This window comes from Xenopus laevis, chromosome 7L (genome assembly GCF_017654675.1).
Source record: "Xenopus laevis strain J_2021 chromosome 7L, Xenopus_laevis_v10.1, whole genome shotgun sequence".
In the NCBI taxonomy this organism is placed as follows: Eukaryota; Metazoa; Chordata; class Amphibia; order Anura; family Pipidae; genus Xenopus; species Xenopus laevis.
Genome location: NC_054383.1, coordinates 79,546,347 through 79,567,821, shown reverse-complemented (window position 1 = coordinate 79,567,821; position 21,475 = coordinate 79,546,347). Strand labels below are relative to the sequence as shown.

The 21,475-nt window shown below is 39.9% G+C and overlaps 1 protein-coding gene across 1 annotated transcript in view; it reads right to left on the bottom strand.

Annotated features, from left to right (window-relative positions):
• Positions 1–21,475, bottom strand: part of LOC108696419 (jhy protein homolog) — a 50,260-nt gene that overhangs the window by 9,611 nt on the left and 19,174 nt on the right. The window contains exons 3-5 of the mRNA XM_018225756.2: positions 10,826–11,303; positions 4,856–5,397; positions 3,515–3,731 (exon numbers count right to left, since the gene is read on the bottom strand). Of these exons, the coding sequence (XP_018081245.1) occupies positions 3,515–3,731; positions 4,856–5,397; positions 10,826–11,303 (1,237 nt within the window). The remainder of the gene's footprint in view (positions 1–3,514; positions 3,732–4,855; positions 5,398–10,825; positions 11,304–21,475) is intronic.

Below are 21,475 nucleotides of genomic sequence, written 5' to 3'. Positions count from 1 at the left end.
TAAGAATTAGAATTTGACTATTCACCACTTTAAACCTGCTGAATTGCTGTTTTGGCCTATGGGGGATGTCCTGGGATCAATTTGGAGTTGTTTGCTGCCTTCCTGAAAATCAAGTTTTTTTCGGAGAAAAAACTCGAATCCAATTTGATTAAAATTAATTTTGAATTCAATTCGAATTTCATCCAGCCGAGTTTTAATAATTCAAATGTATTAATAGATTGCAGTTGGTCGAATTTCGAGTTCATGGGTGTTTTAAATAACTCCCATGAACTCAAAATATGACCCTTGATAAATCTGCCCTTAAACCAAGTAGCTAAATTAACAGTGTTTATAATTACTTTCAATGTATATAGTATTGTCATAGTATTGTTTAATAAGTAGGAGAGATATAGGATATAGTGGTACATATGTGTTATGTGTTAATATGTAAAAAGTAAAAATAAATAAATAAATACTTTTTTCCCCCCTCATAACACTAACCTCTATCATTACGCACAAAATATATACAGGACAATAACTATGGAATCCTGGGTGGATTTGGGATATGTAATCACCAATGAGTACAAAACACAGATTTTCATAATGGCCCATGATTGATCGTAAATCAATCCCATCTCATCCTCAATCATTCTTTGGTCCAAACAGAACATGACAGCAGCTAGCAGAGACTACGGGGGTTATTTACTAAACTCCGAATGTAAAAATCCTGAATTATTTGTAATTTTTTTTTTTATAAAATCAGTCTTCTAAAAAATCTCGCATTTTTTGGAATTTATTAAACCCAGAGCATGGAAAAGTCTGAATCATAAAATCCAGCATTTCAGACCTGTTAAGGTTAATTCAATGGTAGAAGTCCCAATGATTTTTTGATGTGTACTGGGTTTTGTGTAATACCCCAAAGTTTTTGGAGTTTTCAGGCAAAAAAGCATAAGAAATTTGAGTTTCAGGGGGAAAAATCTGAAAAAACATGAAAATCTGATTTTTTCCTGCAAAGCAAATTTTCTGGAAAATTTAATAATAAATAAGTGTAAAATACCAGAGCGGATTTGATCGGAGTTTGTAGCAGAAAATGTTGAGATAAAATCGGACTTTGATAGATAACCCCCTACTACAATTGACATCTACAAGTCAATAAACGTAAACCCACATATCAACTGGGTTGTAATCTAGAAGAGGATATATGGAGCTGTATGGAGCAACTGCCCCAATAGTGTTTATTATGTAAAATAACTATAAAAAGGGATTGTGCCCAATTTAATGATCATGATCCCTACAGCTAACTGATCTTTGCATTTTATAATTTCCCACCTTATATTGGGAAGACCTGGGTGAGAATGGATCTTCTGTTAGGTTCAACCACCCTTGTCCATTGCTTTCCAAAGTAAAAGAGCTGTAATTGGGTAGGTATAGTTTGTGCAGCTGAGGACACTTCAGATTTTTTTTTGCAGTCAGCGTGGCCGAATAATGTCATGCCACTGGCAAGATTTTAAGTCTGAAATTCTTCCTACCTCGAGCTGCTTAAAACCCTGTGGCTAATAGTCAGTATCAAGAATGGAAATTGATCAGAGAGTTTCATGTAAATATAGGGTATCTCTTCAGCTTTGAAATACTGAGAATTTTAACATATGAAATGATTTTGTAGTTCAGGTGGTGAAAAAGAAAGGCTACTGGTTATTCTGGTTATAAATTCCCCATAATAAAACATTTACAGATATCCTAGAAGAACAGCTAGCCAAAACAAATAAAAACCTTCACTGTAACATCAAAACCCTCAAAAAAACAGAAAGTCAAAATCAAAATTCTGTGAAAATCAGTAATTTCCTCTTTTGCCCCCCTACCTCTCCATTGTAGGGTTTTCTAACTTAATTCCGGATGCAAGAGGATTTTCTATTGATAATCATCCCTATTAGCCCTTTATGGGTCCTCTCTTTGTTATCTATTATTGAAATTACCATGCAATTTTTCCTTGCCAATATTACAGCGTAATCAAAATTCAGAAGGGTAGACTTAGTGCTGTTTAGGAGTTGAGCTAGAAAAATGTGTTTAATGTTTTTGGTGATGATCAAATGAAACCAGGAAGATAGAAGCAAGGCAGAGCAGACAGGGTTGTCACTGGAAGCATTACTAAGGGGCAGATTTATCAAGGATTGAATTTTGAATTTAAAAAACTTCGAAATTCTAATTAAAAAAGAGTATCGCACAGTGGATCGCCAGATCACCTTTTTTTGAAGTTATTTCTTAATAAAGACGATTTAAAAGTTTAATTTGTCCTTAGGTTTTTTTTTCCATTCTATTTTTTTTAAAAATAGATGTTACTGGTCATTTAAATGTGAACCATCCCTTTAATAATATGCTGGAGAATACAGGGGTTGTAGTTCAGTATATTTGCATAGAGCGACACTGCTTTGTTATGGAGCACATATTATGTGGTGGATTTTAAGGGCCAGGGCAGTGGATTTAATGAACTATATTATTCGCTACATATTTAAGTGTGATAAACAACTGCATGCTAATCTGCCCAATGAAAGGATACATTACAGTGGAACCTCAATTTTACATCCCCTGATTTTAAGTTTTCCCTAATTTAACATTGTTTTTTTGTGGTCCCACCTATATATTATGCATAATACTTTTCCCTCATTTTACATTTTCCTGGATTTTACATCATTTTTATGTGGTCCCCTGAAAAACGTAAAATGAGGGTTCTACTTTATGTAATTCTTTTACAAATCTATTAATGAATTGAAAATTAAAAAACTAGGGACAAAAACAGATAACAGCTAAACTAGTCAAACATCATTATCTATACATAGAGCAGAAATATGTTATCAAGAAAAATATTCTAGATTCTATCATTATAATGGATAAATATATAAAATGAAGATACATTGTTGACTTTCCATGTGCAACATATTCAATGGACAAGCCGGTGTTCCTTTAAAAGCATATAAAGTGCAATATATTGTTTCATTTTTGTGGTTGTCTATTAATATGCCAACTAAAGTAAAATCTACAGCAGCCACATAAAAAGACTGCATTTCAAGCACTCTAGTCTCTACACTTCTGATTGACTCCTCAATATTGCCATATATTTTTTACATGGCTGTGTGCAGTATAGATTACTGGAGCCAACTTCAGTAAGCAACAGGTTAAACATAGTATATTCTATATCTATTCCTTGTTTCTGAGACTTAGGGGCACATTTTTCAAAGTGGTTGGAGCTCACCACAGGAAAACTCACTCAATTTCTTTCATTCCTATGAATACTACAAAAAGTAGTGCCCAGCATTAAATATTTCATATTTATGTATTTGTGCACCCAGGCATATATGCTTAAATGAGAGTACAGCTACTTTCTATAAATGGAGTAGGGGAAGGAATGTTTGCTTGATACTCCAAAAATGGTGCTCACTATGCAGATACCTCAAGTACCTTATATAAGTATTAGCATATTACAAAATTTAAAAAATACAATAAAATACTTTTATTTAATTTCTAATTTTTGAAAGCTCACCTTTCTTTGCTTTCCTCTGATTTCCTGAGTCTTTTTCAGTACTGCTTGACATCCATCTGATTCTGGATTGGAATGAATATTCTGATTTCTCTCTTCTTCACTTTTGAAAGTACCAATTTCCATTTGCAATGTTGTTGCTAAATAGTCATAGACTTTAACTCCATTAAATGGTTCATATCCCGATTCAAAATGATTTTGATTCAATATGATGTCATTACTGTTTATGAAAAAAAAATACAAATAATTTTATTTGTTATAAAGAAAGAAATGGGGCAACTGAGGCAAGATGAACTGAAAAAGAATGAACACACAGGGACTGTAGAACTTTTACAAAAATTTAACCTGGAAAGATGAGAAGGTACAAAGTATGGAATCTATGATGCAAATTCTTGGGATCTAAGGGTTTCCAGATGTATGTATGTATGTATACGTGTATATATGTATGTATAATCCCTCTGCTAAAATAACAATAACATATTTTATAATCGCAACTGGATTGCTTTGCAACCAAGATGGATTTATGCAGTGTAGTTACAATCAAGAACTAAGTATTGTTTTATTACTACAGGAAATGCAGGAAATCATTTTAAAGATGGATATCAGGTTTCCAGATACAAAATCCCATAACTGGGGGTTATTTATCAAAGGCCAAGTTTTTTCCCAAAAAATTAGAGCTTTCAAGGGTAGTTTTCCGTAAAAACTCAGATTTTTGGGTAAAAAAAAAAATCTAATTTTTCTGTTTTAAAAAAAAAATAGAATCTTTCAAGATTTTCTATGCCCCGAAGCTGTAAATAGCTTGAATCTGAGAAAATTCCAGCTAAAGCCTGTCGAGGTCATGTAGAAGTCAACTGCAGAGGTCCCTGGAACCATTTGAAGATGTTTGTAGCCTTAGTGATGTGACTCGAGTTTTTTTTTTGCCGAAAACTCGTACTGAGTTTTTCACTAAGAAAGTTTTTTCATAAATTAGAAAATATTTGTGTTGTGAGTTTGTTTGAGGTATAAAAAACCTCACAAACTCGACCTTTGATAAATAACCCCCTATATTTCCATTCAGGAAGGAGGGCACTGTATGGCTATTTGGATTTATGAAAAATTATGGAAAAAAATATGTCAGTGCATGCTGAAATGTCTCGGATACATTATGTAAACTGGAATATTTTTATTTGTTTTTTCTTTGTTTTCGTTTTCTTTTGTTGGATGAAAACCTTAAAAATTCAATAAAAAAAAATTATAAAAAAAAATGTCAGTGCATCCTCTTGAAACTGCCCCTCCATGCCAATGCTTACACATACATATGTATATGTACAGGTGCTTAGAGAAGTCTAGAAATTGTTACGGTACCTTGTATTAGAACTGTGTCCACCCAAAATTATATTTTCCATTTCATCAACATCATAAACGTTGCGACTGTCTTGATTTGGTGGATGTGTTTTATTCTGTTTTTGTGCGTTTTGAATTTGCCATTGGTTGAGATGAAGGTTATCTGCAGCAATATCATCGTTCAATGCTTGACCAGAAGAAAGAAAATGTTTGTCATAATAATTTTCTTTTGGAGCTGGGAAAAATCCAGCAGGAGACTCCTTGGGAATAAAGTGGTTTGTTGTAGTGTATTTTAGCTTTGATAAATCCACGTTCAGTAATAAATCTGGCGTGCTTATTGAAGGTGTTAAGTTATTGAATTGCCTTTTTTTGATGATGTGACTTGGAATATCTGTATCCTTAAGCTTTTCATTTGCTAAAACAATTTGCTTCAATTTTTGTGCTGATAAGTTTTGTTCTTGAAGCTTACGATTCGGTTTCCCAGATGGAATCACCAAATTTGGATCTTGGTTTCTAGGATCTGTTATTTTCTTAACAGAATTGATTTCTTTAATTTCTTTAACCTAAAAAAACATGCATTGTTGAAATGTTAGAAACATGATGAACGTTTAAGCGAATAAAAGGGAGGGGATAGGGGTGACAAATGACAGCTATGTAAAGCCGGCGCTGATTACTTTAATTGTTTTTCTGCATTCTTTAGTTCAGGCAGCTCTTACTGACATGCCACACCATCCTTCTGTGTTGTTTATTGCTCCTACTACTATCAATTTTGCTTTGTTAAATTGTCCCTCGTCCTATTTGCCTGCTTGTTTTGAGATGAGGAATGAGAGATTTGACTTGCTACAATAGAATCAAGGTAAGGAGAATAATACATTTAGAAAAGCTATTGACCATGGTGAGACCTATCAACTCACTGTTATTTACAGAGTGGAGTGCTTAAAAGGCACAACTTCATTTTTTAATGTAAGGACATGACAAGTTATTATGGTGACTATAGCAATTCGATTAGATTAGCAGGTCAAATGGCAGATTGTAATTACAAAGGGCCTCTCAATAAAAGTCAAAACATTTTAATAAATAAAACTAATACAATTACAATGAACTGTCTGGTTGGCAAGTGTGACTGACCTCAGCAACCAAATAGCTCTTTAAATTAAGTGAAAACCAGCCTATTGGGTTTATTTAATGTTTACATGATTTTCTAGTAGACAAGATAAGGTCTAAGTTCTAAAAATTGTATCTAGATACTGGGATTCGGTAACCAGTATGTTATAATTATGACACTTTCAATAGTTATAGTCTGTTATCTTTATAATACCTGCAATAATTTTGCAGTTTTTGCAACTCAGTATGACATTTACCTGATAGGCGAAGATGGCTCAGCGAATAAACATGCCTTTTATGTGGCCAGATAAGCCAAATCAATGCAGCAGAATAGGTTTCTTCTATGGCCACTCATACAAACAACTGACAGTAATTCGGAGAAAAATAAATCATGGTTTATAAACCTTAATGTAGAAAAGATCAATGAAACAAAGTGATAGCAGTAGCAGTGAGGGTGCTGTCATTGTTCCAAAAGAAAATATGCCATATAGTCTAGACTACATGAGCAAAATGGACAATAAAAGGTTTTAGATCTTGATAGAATAGACAGTAGGTGAAATTGATAAGATCAATTTTAGGCACTGCTTGCAAGGTAAATCATAGAAAACTCAATTTTTGTAAACATGTTTTTAGAAAAAGCATGTAATTGGTAACAGAAACAACCTAAGCATTCAGATGGGCTATTTTGAGTATTTTTGTCATTGAGCATCAATTCTATTCTTGACCCAAGTTCAGCAGAAAGAAGTGGAATAGTCCGACAAGGCCGGCACATTAGGTTGTAGCTCATTAATTTATCAGTGCTATAAAATACTGCAAGATAACCATGTCAAGTTTTTAAAATACTACAAGATAACATTTTCAAGTTCTTAGTGGAAGCAATGGCATTTAATAAGCTATAAAATGTTATTACAATCTTAGTGATCAGTGTTGTAACTATAGAGGAAGCAAATTGGGTCTGGGGAAGGGGGACCTGGAAGCTAAGTCTGGTTTCACTATAGCCACTGTACTCTCCTGATATTTGTGCGGCCATTAAAAATTGCACTGGGCAGGTTTGTGTGCCCGCAAGTGGGCAGGGAGGGGGTTGGCGGGAAGTTCGATGTGCCTCACAGGCCCCTCCACAGGGGAGGGGGGGGCACAGTGTTGTTATACTACTGTTAGTGATATTTTAGTTACTTGCATTTGGTGGTCAGTCATCTCGTTTGTACATGATTTTCTGTTACTGTATACTTGTGCCTTTTTATGGTCATGGAACTCTAAGCAAGAGTGGGGGCGGCAAAGTGGTCAGTGCAAGTTAGAGGCAGAACATCAGGGTTTCCATTCAGTCTGAAGAATCATGTATGTCTGGGTGAAATAAATATAAAATTATTTTTTATAAGTTCACATAGGGGCAAATTTACTAAAGGGCAAGGTGGCCATCTTTAGCAAAAATTCGGCAAAACGCCAATTTACTTATAGGTATAGAGGGCAATTCGCTCGCTAGCAAAAGAGCTCAGCGATAACAAACTTTTGTGCCCTTTTGCCAGGCGAATTTACACTCGGGCTAACTATTCTACTACACAAAAGTGAGAATTTTCCAGTACGTTATCCCTTTCACCAGAGTCTGCTTCTACAGGTTATATCTGAAGAACTGATAAGGTGAAGCAACATCCTCCTTAATCTCATGTCAGTGACTTCAGATCCTGTATGCGTTTTTTCCTGCTCTAAAGTTGGATTATGTTTAAAATTTGTAACTGTTAAATATATATTTTTAAGGGCCAGATTTACTAAGCTCAAGTGAATGGTTCGAATGTCAAAAAGTTCGAATTTCAAAGTAAATTTTTGGGTACTTTGACCATCGAATAGGCTATATTCGACCATTCGACTTCAATTCTAACGATTCGAAGTAAAAATCATTCAACTATTCGACCATTCGATAATCAAAGTATTGTCTCTTTACTAAAAACTTCGACTTCATACTTCGCCAAATTAAAGCTACCAAAGTGCTATTGTAGCCTACGGGGACCCTCCACAGCACTTTTCTACGTTTTTTAAAAATCGTTAGAATCGTTCGACATCACTAATAAAGACATATATATGACCTATATGTACCTGCCCTATTCAAATTGGTGTAAAAAAGTGTAAATGTGTTAACGAAGTTTTGCTAGGCAGAAAGTAATGCTAGCGGTGGTTCAGGCCACATAGGTCCGGGCCTAGGGCGGCAAAAAATAGGGGCGGCATGCCGCCCAGCCGCATTATGGGGACATGTGCGTCCCCATTCAATTACACCAGCTGCGCCGGCGCGCTGGGAAGGGGAAGTGTAGGCAGGCGTTAGGACCGCGGGGCCGCCTGGTCGGACCGTGCGGCCTAGGGGCGGCCGGCAAAGAAATCCGGCGCTGCAGAAGTTGAAATGCTTGCTTCACTTCGGCAGCATTTGTCTGCCAACTCGTAAATTCGAATTAATCGTATGTGCTGCGAATTAACGTTTGACAAATTTGCACAAAGAGCCTTCCAAGGCGAAAATTAGCCCTTTAGTAAATTTGCCCCATAGTGTATACACACCTTTTTATACCAAATAAACAAGCTTGTGTCCCTTTAACATTTAATATCTTTGTATTTTACTTTGTATTTTACTATAGGAGTACTTTTTGTCATTGAAGTCCAAATGTGTGCTTCATCTTCCAAGGCATTATTCCACACATGATATGCCCAAACTAGATTAGAGGCATTAATTGGAATACTACAGATCTAATGGTTTGGCTAGCACTGACATTACTCGATAAATGTCAGTTAGACTTAGCGGGATATGGATATGGAATGCTAGATATAAAATGAACAAAGTTGTAGAGAAGCACATCATAACTGTTGTCAATGATTAGTAATTAGAACAACAGATTCCAGTATGCAAATATAGAATAGAGAGATATTTTTACATACTTTGCAATTTACAAATATATATTTTTATATGATGTACTTTTCATTAAACATTATCTACTTGGTTAAAATAAAAAAAATCCTCTTGATATTCTTTTTGTCTTTTTGTGATTATGTTGTTTTGGAAAACACATTGTATCAGTGCAGTGATAGTTTACAGGGCCAGTAAAGCATACATCTACATTATGCCTTTGAAAGTGGAACAGGACACAACCTCTGCCAGCATTTTTTGTGAACTATTCTATTAATACCAATCAAATTGAGAAAATGATCAAATGAAATTGCATTTTGAGCATCATAAGCTGTGTAATGTCTATTCTGTTAAATTGAGGCCTATAATTGCTTCTCTACAGAAAAGGTACAACAAAGACAGCAATCATGTCATGTCATTATCCAAGACTAGAAAACCGGCCTTAGCAGCCAAGACTTCAAAGGCTTGTGGTTCTCGAATTGCATTTGGCTGCTATTGTAGAAGCGCAGACAATCTTGATTAGGTGTTTACACGGAGGCAAGCCTAGTGCAGTGAGAGTCTGAGTGCCTTGGTCTAGAGCCATTAAAAATTTGTACATTATGTTCCTCCCTTTGAAGTGATGGTTTGTAGGTAGGAAAGCAACTCATTTTGAGTACAGCTGAGCTAGATTGGACATCTACTTCTCTTTCTCTCAAAGAAACTCATAAGGTTCTTAGAGAATAAGAAAACACTAAAAAGTTCATATTATGCTGAATATTATGAGTTGACAAATGTGTATAAAAAAATACCCATAAACACACTCAGCAACTGAAAACAGTAAACCTTGAGAATTATGGTTTTGTGGAATTAAGGTAAATGGCATTTTTGCATGAATGCCAATTATTGTGGGTAATGTAGAATGGCAGGGATATTTATTAATACAGTTAAGTAGTGTGTGTGTATGTGTGTGTGTGTGTGTGTGTATGTATATATATATATATATATATATATATATATATATATATATATATATATATATATATATATATATATATATATATTTCTGACCTTTACCCGCTGAGTGCAGCGTTGGTTACTACTATTTTGAGCTTATTCACTTACACGCAGACATCTGATATTTGATTTGTGTGGGAACTGGGAATGCACCTCTGTGCTTGTTGTGCTTGTTTTGAGATATATAAATAAAAACAAAAAAAGTACACTCGCAAGACTTCCAAAACAAAATATTGGGGTTTATCGTGTAGTCATGTATTGTGACCTTTCTCAAGGGATCCAAATACACATATTCTGTTAATAATAATGTTGTTTATATTATGGGGCAGATTTACTGAGCTTGAGTGAATAATTTGAATGCAAAAATATTCGAATTTCTAAGTATTTCTTTGGGTACTTCGACCATCGAATTGGTCAAATTCGATCGAATAAGATTGAATAGAATGATTCAAACGATTTGAAGTAAAAATCGTTCGACTATTCGACCATTCGAAAGTACTGTCTATTTAAAAAAAACTTCGACTTCATACTTTGCCACTTTAAACCTACCGAAGTGCAATGTTAGCCTATGGGTACCTTCCCCAGCGCTATTCGAAGTTTTTTTTGATCGAATAAAAATCATTCGATCGATCGCTAAAAATCATTCAAATCGTTCGATTCAAAGGATTTTATCATTTGATCGATTTTTATTCAATCGTTCGATCGAAAATTTTGCGTTTTTTTAACCCTCGAAATTCGACCCTTGATAAATGTAAATGCATGTTTCATGAATACACAATTATTTTGTAAATATGAGTTTTGCGTGATAATAATAATAAATGGAATTTTTCCTTTGGGAAACTTCTAAGGCTTACTCTAGCTAAAAGAAAAAAATGCATACATCGTATTTGTTGTATACAGACAATATGGAGGATGTGTATCTTTAAAGATGTAATGGTATATATACCAATATATACAAATGCAAAAAGAGTTCAATCCTGAGAAAAAAAGATCAGTTACAAGTGATATCCTACCTTCTCTGGTGCATCTTTTTTCTTCGAGTACATCTTGAGATATGAATGCTGGGTATAAGTGGTACAGACCCCTAGAGTGAGCTTGTTTGTTTCTATAAAATCTTTATTTGACTTAAAGGCTTTTGACTCTGCAGACTTAAACCTGTGCTTATTGACTAAAACCCTGTAGTTGGTATCGCTCAATTCCTCACACGATTCACTTCTCTTGTTGCTGAAATCATTAGGTACATTGTTTGCATGTTTATTGTTCATCCTATATGGCAGTTTATTTTCAGTTTTACCACTTATACCAAGTGCTTTCTGATGCTGAGATCTATTATTTACTGATAGGTTATCTGAAAAACTAGAACAGTCAGAAGAGTCATCAGAGAAGTCATCTTGGTCCTGGTAAGCATTCATGCTATGTCCATGGCTTTGGTGTTTTTTCCAGTTAGGATCATATCTAAGATGACGATAACTGCTATCTTCTTCCTGAAAACTTTAAAAACAACACTTATTTCTGCATTGCTGCTAATGAATAAATCCTATTGCACACAAAATGTTTTGACTGTCGCGGTAATCAAGCAGAAAGCAGAGGTACCACAAGCGACTTTGTGTAGACGTCAAAAAAGAAGTTTCATATTCAAATTTTAAGCTATTTTGCTATTTCAGTTTTTGAGATTAATTTCAAATTCGGTAGATTCATTGAAAATAAAGGGTAGAAAGCAATATCACTGCAATGCTTTTCCAAGTTATTAAATGGCAATTTATTAAGGGTTATTAGTGAATTCAAATCTTTTTTGGTGTCAGAATTTACACATTTGAATTTTAATACTCCAGTTCTAATTCTTATATTAGCCACCTAAAACCTGCTATGTTCATTTACGAGTCAATGGCAGAGGTCTGTTGAATATGTTAATTGCCCTCCTGACATTCGAGTTTTTTTCAGATGGAAAACTTGATTGAATTCTATTTGAATTTTCAGGTCAATATTATGCATTCTATTTTTTTCTTAAATAACCTCCCATTCAAGTAGTACATTCAAATTTATTAGAGTAAAAATAAATTCACATAAATTCCAATTTTCGACCTTGGATAAATCTGTGCCCATAAGGGATGTTGTTCTTTAGTTGCACATCTTAAATAAGTGGGCATTTGAGATTTTGTGGTGGCCAGTTAGGAAGAAAATTAACTTCTGGCAATTCTTCAGGATTTCCCACTTTGAATTTTAGTAAACGAATCAGAGAAAATAAAGGAAAGCAGTAAAACATTTCCCTTGAATCAATGTATTAAAAATGCGTGTTGCGTGTAGGCAATGTCTTCTCCAGCTAGAGTTAACAAGGCATACAATAAAAAGCTGCAGTTCACAAGTTGCCTGAATTATCTAAGTATACAGTTCCATTCATTTTTTAAAATCATAATTTGATTCAAGCCACATAAGAATAAAATCATGCAGAGTGACTGGATAGAATTGTTTCAACTGTTTAAGATACAGTTTCACCTGAAATAACATCTGCCCACCTTGCCTTGCAACTATTTATGAACATTTACAGTCACAATTAAAAAGGATCTGAACCAAGAGAGCAGCAGCTGCTGCAGTTAGCACCATCTGGAAATGTTGTGTTCTACAGCCTAATGCCATACTGGTGCACATTAGTAGTTATCATTTACATCCAAAAGTGGAGCATTTAAAATTCTTCATGTAGAGCTGCTATAAAATATAAATTCTAGGATTTATTTGGCTAGGATTTATTTTCTTTTAAGGTCCTATCCAAGTGAAACTAATATTTTTAATTATATTCAACATTTGCATCCAAATATAGTAAGATGCTGTAAGAATGGTTAAAAAACAGACTGCTCTTTTTGTTGAAGGTGCCTTAATATAATACAAGGCTGAGATAGGCTTCAATGGCCACTTTCTGAAAAACTGAGTCTTGCCCCAGATGATGTAGTGGTCCAAAAGACTGTAAAATGAAAGGACCTACCTACACCCAGCCAGCCAATGGTTTGATGTGATGCTACACCTGTTTGAGGCAGATTAAGGGGGTTATTTATTAAGATTTGAGACATGTTTTCCATGAAAATTTAAGTTTCAAGGTTGGTTTTTTGGGCCAAAACTCACATTTTCAGGTTAAAAAAACTGAAATTTTTCGAGTTTTTTTTTAAAACAACTGAAATTTCTGGAGATTTACTATACCCCAACCGTGGAAATAGCTTGAATCTGGAAAATACACCATCTAAAACCTGTCGAGATCATGTAGGAGTCAATGGCAGACGTCCCTTGAACCATATGAAGATGTTAAAAGCCTTAATGATGTTCAAGTTTTTTTTCTGAGGGTTCTGCCCAAAAACTTGATCAATTCGAGTGATTCAAGTTTTGTTTGCTTAATTCAAGTTTCAGGGTTTTTCAACTCAAACTCGCAGAATTCAAGTTTTTTCTTAAATAAGAAACCATTTGAGATTATTCAAGGTATTAAAACATTCGACCTTTGATAAATAATCCCCTTAATGTTCCATATCCAAGTAGTTAAGGGATCCATGGTAAGGTGCACACCCTCCCCCCTCATAAATTGTTGCCAACTGCTATAAATATCTGTTTAAAAAACACACAAACAATTGTGGTGCACACAAACACTTTTGTGTGGAAATACAAACTTGTACTTATTCTGACCCACCCACTTCTCTGCATAAAGTTTTAAAACGTGCACACAAAATAATCCAAAATAACTGCAGAGAACATTGGTTGGGTCCACAAATGACAGAAATGACAACACACCACTCACTGGAATGTAACTGGAATGTGTCCCATTCACAGCAGGGTTCTCGACAAGACAGTATACCTTCTAACCACTCACAGTATATGCAAAGAAACAAATAAATGTCTGAAACCAGAAGAATGCATTCTACTAGCAGTGTAAATGTTTAGGAGACCTGGTTTTTCAAAATGGCTCAGTGTAAGGATCAGCCCGGGACTCGAACCTTTATTTCCCAGATTCTGGACAATGTGTGTTCTTTTGAGCCACTGGGGGCTCTTTGAGGCTGATCCTTAGCCTTGTGTGTCTTGTGTTTCATGTACCTGTCAGTTTCTAGTGTGTTCCTCCCCATTCTCCACCCACCTCGTTTACCCTCATGTGTTTCCCATTCCCAATTACCGTCCCTTTATTAACCCCGCCCTGAGCTTTGCTCAGGGCTGAGTCATTAATTGTAATCGTGTCCTGTATCTGGTCACTGTATCTTGTTCCTGTGATTCCTTACCTGTATCCCAAGCTCCTGGATTCCAAGCTCCTGTGTTGCCTTGTTCCAGCATTGTTTCCTTATCCTCACCTTCCTGGTAATTACCTTATTTTGAACTGTTCCTGTGTTATTTGCAAGCTCCAAGTAAACCTGCTTTATTTTCACCATGTCTGCCTCCCCTATCATCTATGGGTACACCCCTGGGCTTCCGCCATATCCTCTCCCAATGGAATGGCTATCCACTATCACAGCGGTTCCACGCTGTAACCCTTACAGAATGACTCAGCCAAACAAGAAGCCCTTGGGAAAGCCCTCCATGCTTTCTTGTCCCGATGTGGAACTACAACTCCCTTGGGGTGGGGAGAATGAGGCAAAAGTCAGCTCCCATTTCTGTGATGATGTCTGGCAGGATTTTCTCTCTGACGATGACTGGGAGGATTCAGTCTTCGATGTGGGCTGGGAGGATTCAGATTCGAGCGAAGATGAGCTACAAACTGCTATCTGGCCTGTGTCTGGTCGTCCACCTCCAGTTTCTTGGCCTTTGAAATCCCCACCTCTGTCTGCTCCTGTTCCAGGGCCAGCTATGCCTCTGCAGTCTGCTCCTGTTCCAGGGCCAGCTATGCCTCTGCAGTCTGCTCCTGTTCCAGGGCCAGCTATGCCTCTGCAGTCTGCTCCTGTTCCAGGGCCAGCTATGCCTCTGCAGTCTGCTCCTGTTCCAGGGCCAGCTATGCCTCTGCAGTCTGCTCCTGTTCCAGGGCCAGCTATGCCTCTGCAGTCTGCTCCTGTTCCAGGGCCAGCTATGCCTCTGCAGTCTGCTCCTGTTCCAGGGCCAGCTATGCCTCTGCAGTCTGCTCCTGTTCCAGGGCCAGCTATGCCTCTGCAGTCTGCTCCTGTTCCAGGGCCTGCTATGCCTCTGCAGTCTGCTCCTGTTCCAGGGCCAGCTATGCCTCTGCAGTCTGCTCCTGTTCCAGGGCCAGCTATGCCTCTGCAGTCTGCTCCTGTTCCAGGGCCAGCTATGCCTCTGCAGTCTGCTCCTGTTCCAGGGCCAGCTATGCCTCTGCAGTCTGCTCCTGTTCCAGCGCCAGCTATGCCTCTGCAGTCTGCTCCTGTTCCAGCGCCAGCCATCCCTCCGCAGTCTATTCCTGGGCCCTCTACCCCACAGCGGTCTGCTTCAGTTCCCGGTCCTGCTACCCCTCTGCAACAGCTACCTCCAGTCCTGGCCCAGCTTCTGCCTTGTCCTGCGCCCCCAGAAGAGGGGCTTCTGCCTTGTCCTGTGCCCCCAGAAGTGGGGCTTCTGCCTGATCCTGTGCCCCCAGAAGTGGGGCTTCTGCCTGATCCTGTGCCCCCAGAAGTGGGGCTTCTGCCTGATCCTGTGCCCCCAGAAGTGGGGCTTCTGCCTGATCCTGTGCCCCAGAAGTGGGGCTTCTGCCTGATCCTGTGCCCCCAGAAGTGGGGCTTCTGCCTGATCCTGTGCCCCCAGAAGTGGGGCTTCTGCCTGATCCTGTGCCCCCAGAAGTGGGGCTTCTGCCTGATCCTGTGCCTCCAGAAGAGGGGTTTTCTGTCATGTTCTGTGCCTCCCAAAATGGGGCTTCTGCCGTGCCTAGTACCCCCAAGAGAGGAGGCTTCGCAGCAGCATCGGCTACCCAAGTGTCCAGCTGGACCTTCCCGACGACTGGCTCCCAACTGGCTGTCTGCTGTGCCGGCTTCCCAGCCTGTCCTGTCTGCTGTGCCGGCTTCCCAGCCTGTCCTGTCTGCTGTGCCGGCTTCCCAGCCTGTCCTGTCTGCTGTGCCGGCTTCCCAGCCTGTCCTGTCTGCTGTGCCGGCTTCCCAGCCTGTCCTGTCTGCTGTGCCGGCTTCCCAGCCTGTCCTGTCTGCTGCGCCGGCTCCTCGAAAGCTGCCTGTTCCTGTGCCGACTTCTCAGCAGCTGCCTCCAGTGTCGGTTCTCCAGCAGCTGCCTCTTCTTCTAGTGCCGGTCCTCCAGCAGCTGCCTCCTGCTCCAGTGCCGGCTCCCCGAAAGCAGTCTCCTGCTCCAGTGCCGGCTCCCCGAAAGCAGTCTCCTGCTCCAGTGCCGGCTCCCCGAGAGCAGTCTCTTGCTCCAGTGCCGGTCCCCCAGCAGCTGCCTCTTGTTCCAGTGCCGGTCCTCCAGCAGCTGCCTCCTGTTCCAGTGTTGGTTCTCCAGCAGCTGCCTCCTGCTCCAGTGCCGGCTCCCCGAAAGCAGTCTCTTGCTCCAGTGCCGGTCCCCCAGCAGCTGCCTCTTGTTCCAATGCCAGGCCCCCAGCAGCTGCCTCCTGTGCCGGCTCCTCGAAAGCTGCCTGTTCCTGTGCCGGCTCCCCGAAAGCTGTCTCTGTCAATTTCCATGTCTCCCATTACGTTTTCAGCTCCAGTTCCTACAGTCCAGTCTGCAGCTCCTGTGCCAGTGGTCCCGCCTGCAGCTCCTGTGCCAGTGGTCCCGCCTGCAGCTCCTGTGCCAGTGGTCCCGCCTGCAGCTCCTGTGCCAGTGGTCCCGCCTGCAGCTCCTGTGCCAGTGGTCCCGCCTGCAGCTCCTGTGCCAGTGGTCCCGCCTGCAGCTCCTGTGCCAGTGGTCCCGCCTGCAGCTCCTGTGCCAGTGGTCCCGCCTGCAGCTCCTGTGCCGGCAGCCTTGCCGCTTCCAGCCTCTGTGCCAGCAGCCTTGCCGCTCCCAGCCTTGCCGCTTCCAGCCTCTGTGCCAGCAGCCTTGCCGCTTCCAGCCTCTGTGCCAGCAGCCTTGCCGCTCCCAGCCTTGCCGCTTCCAGCCTCTGTGCCAGCAGCCTTGCCGCTTCCAGCCTCTGTGCCAGCAGCCTTGCCGCTTCCAGCCTCTGTGCCAGCAGCCTTGCTGGGTTCAGCCTGTGAGGACCTGTGTACCATGGCCTCTGGGCCCACGGACAAATCTACTTCTAGACCTGCCATTCCTGCTGCAGGATCTGATAGTTCTGGTGCTCCAGAGTCTACCAGTCTTGTTGCTATTCGTGGTGGTCTTCCTGTTGTCCTGGGCAATCCGCCACCTGTAATGGGTGCCTCTGCTGGTCCGCCACCTGTAATGGGTGCCTCTGCTGGTCTGCCACCTGTAATGGGTGCCTCTGCTGGTCTGCCACCTGTAATGGGTGCCTCTGCTGGTCCGCCACCTGTAATGGGTGCCTCTGCTGGTTCGCCACCTGTAATGGGTGCCTCTGCTGGTTCGCCACCTGTAATGGGTGCCTCTGCTGGTCCGCCACCTGTAATGGGTGCCTCTGCTGGTCCGCCACCTGTAATGGGTGCCTCTGCTGGTCCGCCACCTGTAATGGGTGCCTCTGCTGGTCCGCCGCCTGTAATGGGTGCCTTGGCTGGTTCTTCTGCTATGCAGGCTGACTCTGGCCGTCCATCTGATCTGGCTCCTGACCCTGGCGACTTCTCTGATCTGGCTCCTGACCCTGGCGGTTCTCCGGTACCTGAACCTGGTGACTTCTCCGTTTTGGCTTCCGATCCTGGCGGCTCTCCAGCCTTTGACCCTGGCGGCTCTCCAGCCTTTGACCCTGGCGGCTCTCCAGCCTTTGACCCTGGCAAAACTTTTGTCCCCATCTCCTGTCATTGGACTAAAAAGGATGGGGGTCTTTCGTTTGGGTCGCCCGGAGGTCGACCCTTAAGGAGGGGGTACTGTAAGGATCAGCCCGGGACTCGAACCTTTATTTCCCAGATTCTGGACAATGTGTGTTCTTTTGAGCCACTGGGGGCTCTTTGAGGCTGATCCTTAGCCTTGTGTTTCATGTACCTGTCAGTTTCTAGTGTGTTCCTCCCCATTCTCCACCCACCTCGTTTACACTCATGTGTTTCCCATTCCCAATTACCGTCCCTTTATTAACCCCGCCCTGAGCTTTGCTCAGGGCTGAGTCATTAATTGTAATCGTATCCTGTATCTGGTCACTGTATCTTGTTCCTTACCTGTATCCCAAGCTCCTGGATTCCAAGCTCCTGTGTTGCCTTGTTCCAGCATTGTTTCCTTATCCTCACCTTCCTGGTAATTACCTTATTTTGAACTGTTCCTGTGTTATTTGCAAGCTCCAAGTAAACCTGCTTTATTTTCACCATGTCTGCCTCCCCTATCATCTATGGGTACACCCCTGGGCTTCCGCCATATCCTCTCCCAATGGAATGGCTATCCACTATCACAGCGGTTCCACGCTGTAACCCTTACACTCAGTCACTAGTGAGGTTCTAACTAATAAAGCTTTAGGAGGGCAAAACCAAAAATGAAAGTGGACATATTGGGAAAGATAAAGGGTTTTGGATAGGGTTAGCTTTATTTACATAAAGGGAATACGTGTAAAAAAATAAATAACTGGTGCCATGCTATTTTCCACAATGCAGCACAGAATTCTCAAGTATTTGTGCAAATCTAGGTCATGCACCCACATGAGGCACAACAATCCTATAGTACAGGTGAAAATGGTGTGTAAGTCCCATGTTGGTCAATATAAGCAGCAGTTGGAAAAGGCATGGCCATAATGCAGAATCTATACAACTCTGGGCAATTTCAAAGATTACAAAATACACCACAGAGGAACCCTGTACTATTCACCTGCTCTGCCTTGGAATAATCTGCAATGTGTTTTGTGGTTCAGTCACAATTGATAGGGGCAAGTATTGACACTAGGCAAAATATATTTGGTGCAAGCATATGCTGTATGCCATTTTAACATGTACAGATGTTGCAACAGCAAATAGAAAACAGGGCCTTGTGTGCTAATGTGGAAGCATAAACGCCTCTGAAGAATCTGACATGGTGAAACTTGTCGGGTGTAACGCACTACCTAAACAGGCTGGACATTTCTCCTTCCACACCAGTTCCAGGACCAGGACTTCAATACTAGACTGTTTGCCTAAGGGGAACTTCTAGAGCATTTTTCTACGTTTTTGGAAGTTGAAGTAAAATCGTTCGATCGTTCGCTGAAATCCTTTAAAATTGTACGATTCGAAGAATTTAATCGTTCGATCGAACGGTTTTACTTAGACCGCAGGATACCCAAATTCGATGAAAAAAACTTCGACTTCGATATTCAATGTCAAAGTATTTCTATTGGATTGTCGAATTTCGAAGTATTTTTAACTTTGAAATTCGACCCTTGATAAATCTGCCCCTATATGTCAAGAACATTATGTGCATTTTTTCCCCTCTGTAGCTACAGGACTAATAAGGGTGGTTATCATTTATGGAAACATTGTTGTATGCATATATTTGATCCCGTGGGATTTTACTTTTATTTATTTATGTTTCATTTTCTCCTTTCACTATTTTCTTTATTTCTGTTGCGTTTAAAGAACAAAATTAAGACACTTTACACAGAGGTGTAATTTTATTGTTAAAAAAGACTACACTACAGAGAATTATTATTTTGTTATTTATATGCCATAGCCTTTGGTGCTGAAGTTCCAAATATTGTGTCATTGGTTTGAAGGATTGTTTGGAGACCTACAACTTCTGCAGGGATTGGTTCAGACATTTACAAATTTATTGGATTTATTCCGATGGGAGCGTAGATGCAATGCTGCTTTCGTTCTTTATGTCCAAACTGCACGTCTCAAAAAAATTTTTTTTTTAATTCACGTCCGAAACATCTAAAATATTTTGCTTATAATACGTACTTGTCTATCATAGAGATAATACCCACAACAGTAACTGTTTTAATATGCATTTGGTTAGCAATTTCTAGTAATACCCAAATAAGCACAGGGGGTGTAAATTCAGGTTTGCGTTACCAAATTTGTTCATATCAATTCAATTTGCTTTTTTCTTATCTGACAGGAAACTGTGTTTAATGCACATTACGTAATTAATTTGCCAGCCTAGGCCTTTGATAGATTATGTAATAACTCCATGGGTAGAGAAAATGGATGTGTAAGTGATCATTGCCAGCTCAGCTCCCCACAGATTTTTTTATTCTTTCCATTCCATTAGTCTTCATGAGAGCAATGCCACTCTGCATGTAGCCTTAATGACTATTTCTTTCATACGGATCTATTCAGAAAATTTACAAAACTGTGGTTTTTATCGATAAAAAAAAAATACCAGGCTTTAGCAAACTTTTTATTCTGCAACATACATTATTTATTCAAAGGTTACTTACCACATTCATTTTTTTCAGTATAAATGTGTTTTTTTTGTTTATTTGACAAATGGCATACTAAGATTGTTACACATATACATGTATATTGGTATGAGATGTATTATCTTAAAGCCACTAATACAGAAGGCTCAATACAGCAAGGCTACTTCCCATAGTGCTTAGCTATTCATATATTTTTTTAACAAATTACTTTTTCTCTGCAAAAATAAGACACTACCTTATGAATTTGTATAAAGCCATGTTGATCCATCTGTTTTCCCATTTCCACGTATATACAATCAAATAGCCAAGCAAATGGGCAATTTTATTCGTGGTTTGGGGTTTTTTTGCTCGTATGTTTAATGTATACACCTATTTATTGTACAATGCTGCAGAATATATTAACGTTTTATAAACACATGCGAATAATAATAGTAACTTTTTGTTGTAAATGAATCTTTTTGATATCTAAAAAAATCCACAACAGTCTAATATACAACACTACAGAGGTGCAAAGTGCATTTTCAACTGCAATCACCATGTATTTGCCAACAATGCAGCATATTTACTGTATATAGAATCAGACACCACTGCATTGTCCGTTTTCAACGTCATTTCCAGATGCAAATGCTTCAGGACACATGTGCCCAATTCATTTGTGTTTTGCTTATTGACTAAGGCCACTGTGAGAAACCTGGAGATACTACAACCTCTAAAAGCAGAACAGGAAACAAGTAAGAACCTTAGAGGGGTTGTTCACCTTACAATACTTTTTTCAGTTCAGTTGTTTTTGGATAATTCATCAGAAATAAAGATTTTTTTTCAAAAGCAGATGCTGCTGAGCAGGGCCACCATCAGGGGGGGCAGGGGGTACAGGTGTCCCGGGCCCGGGCATGAAGGGGAGCCCGGCAGTGCTGGGGGAGCCGGGCCCCCCTTTGACAACGCCGAAGCCATGCAGCTATTTCCGAAGTTACAATGTCAAGATCAGCCGAAATGTGGAAGTGCCAAAAAGCCAAAGTCCTGAAGAGGCGAAAAGACCTGAAGACATGAAAACAGCCGAAGCCGAACTCCCGAAGCGGCAAGAGACCCACAGCCACGAAAATAGCTGAAGTCGAACTCCCGAAGTGGCCAAAAGACCCGAAGTAACAAAAACAGCCGAAATTGAAGTCCTGAAGCGGTGAAAAGACCCAAAGCCACGAAAGGAGGCGAAGTTGAAGTCCTGAAGCCATGAGTTCAATTCTACTCCACACCAATTTGTGTTTTTTTAATTTTTTTAATCCCCTGGCCACCAATGTATTATTTTAATACTCTAAAGGCCCCTGCCACCAATGTTTTTTTTTTA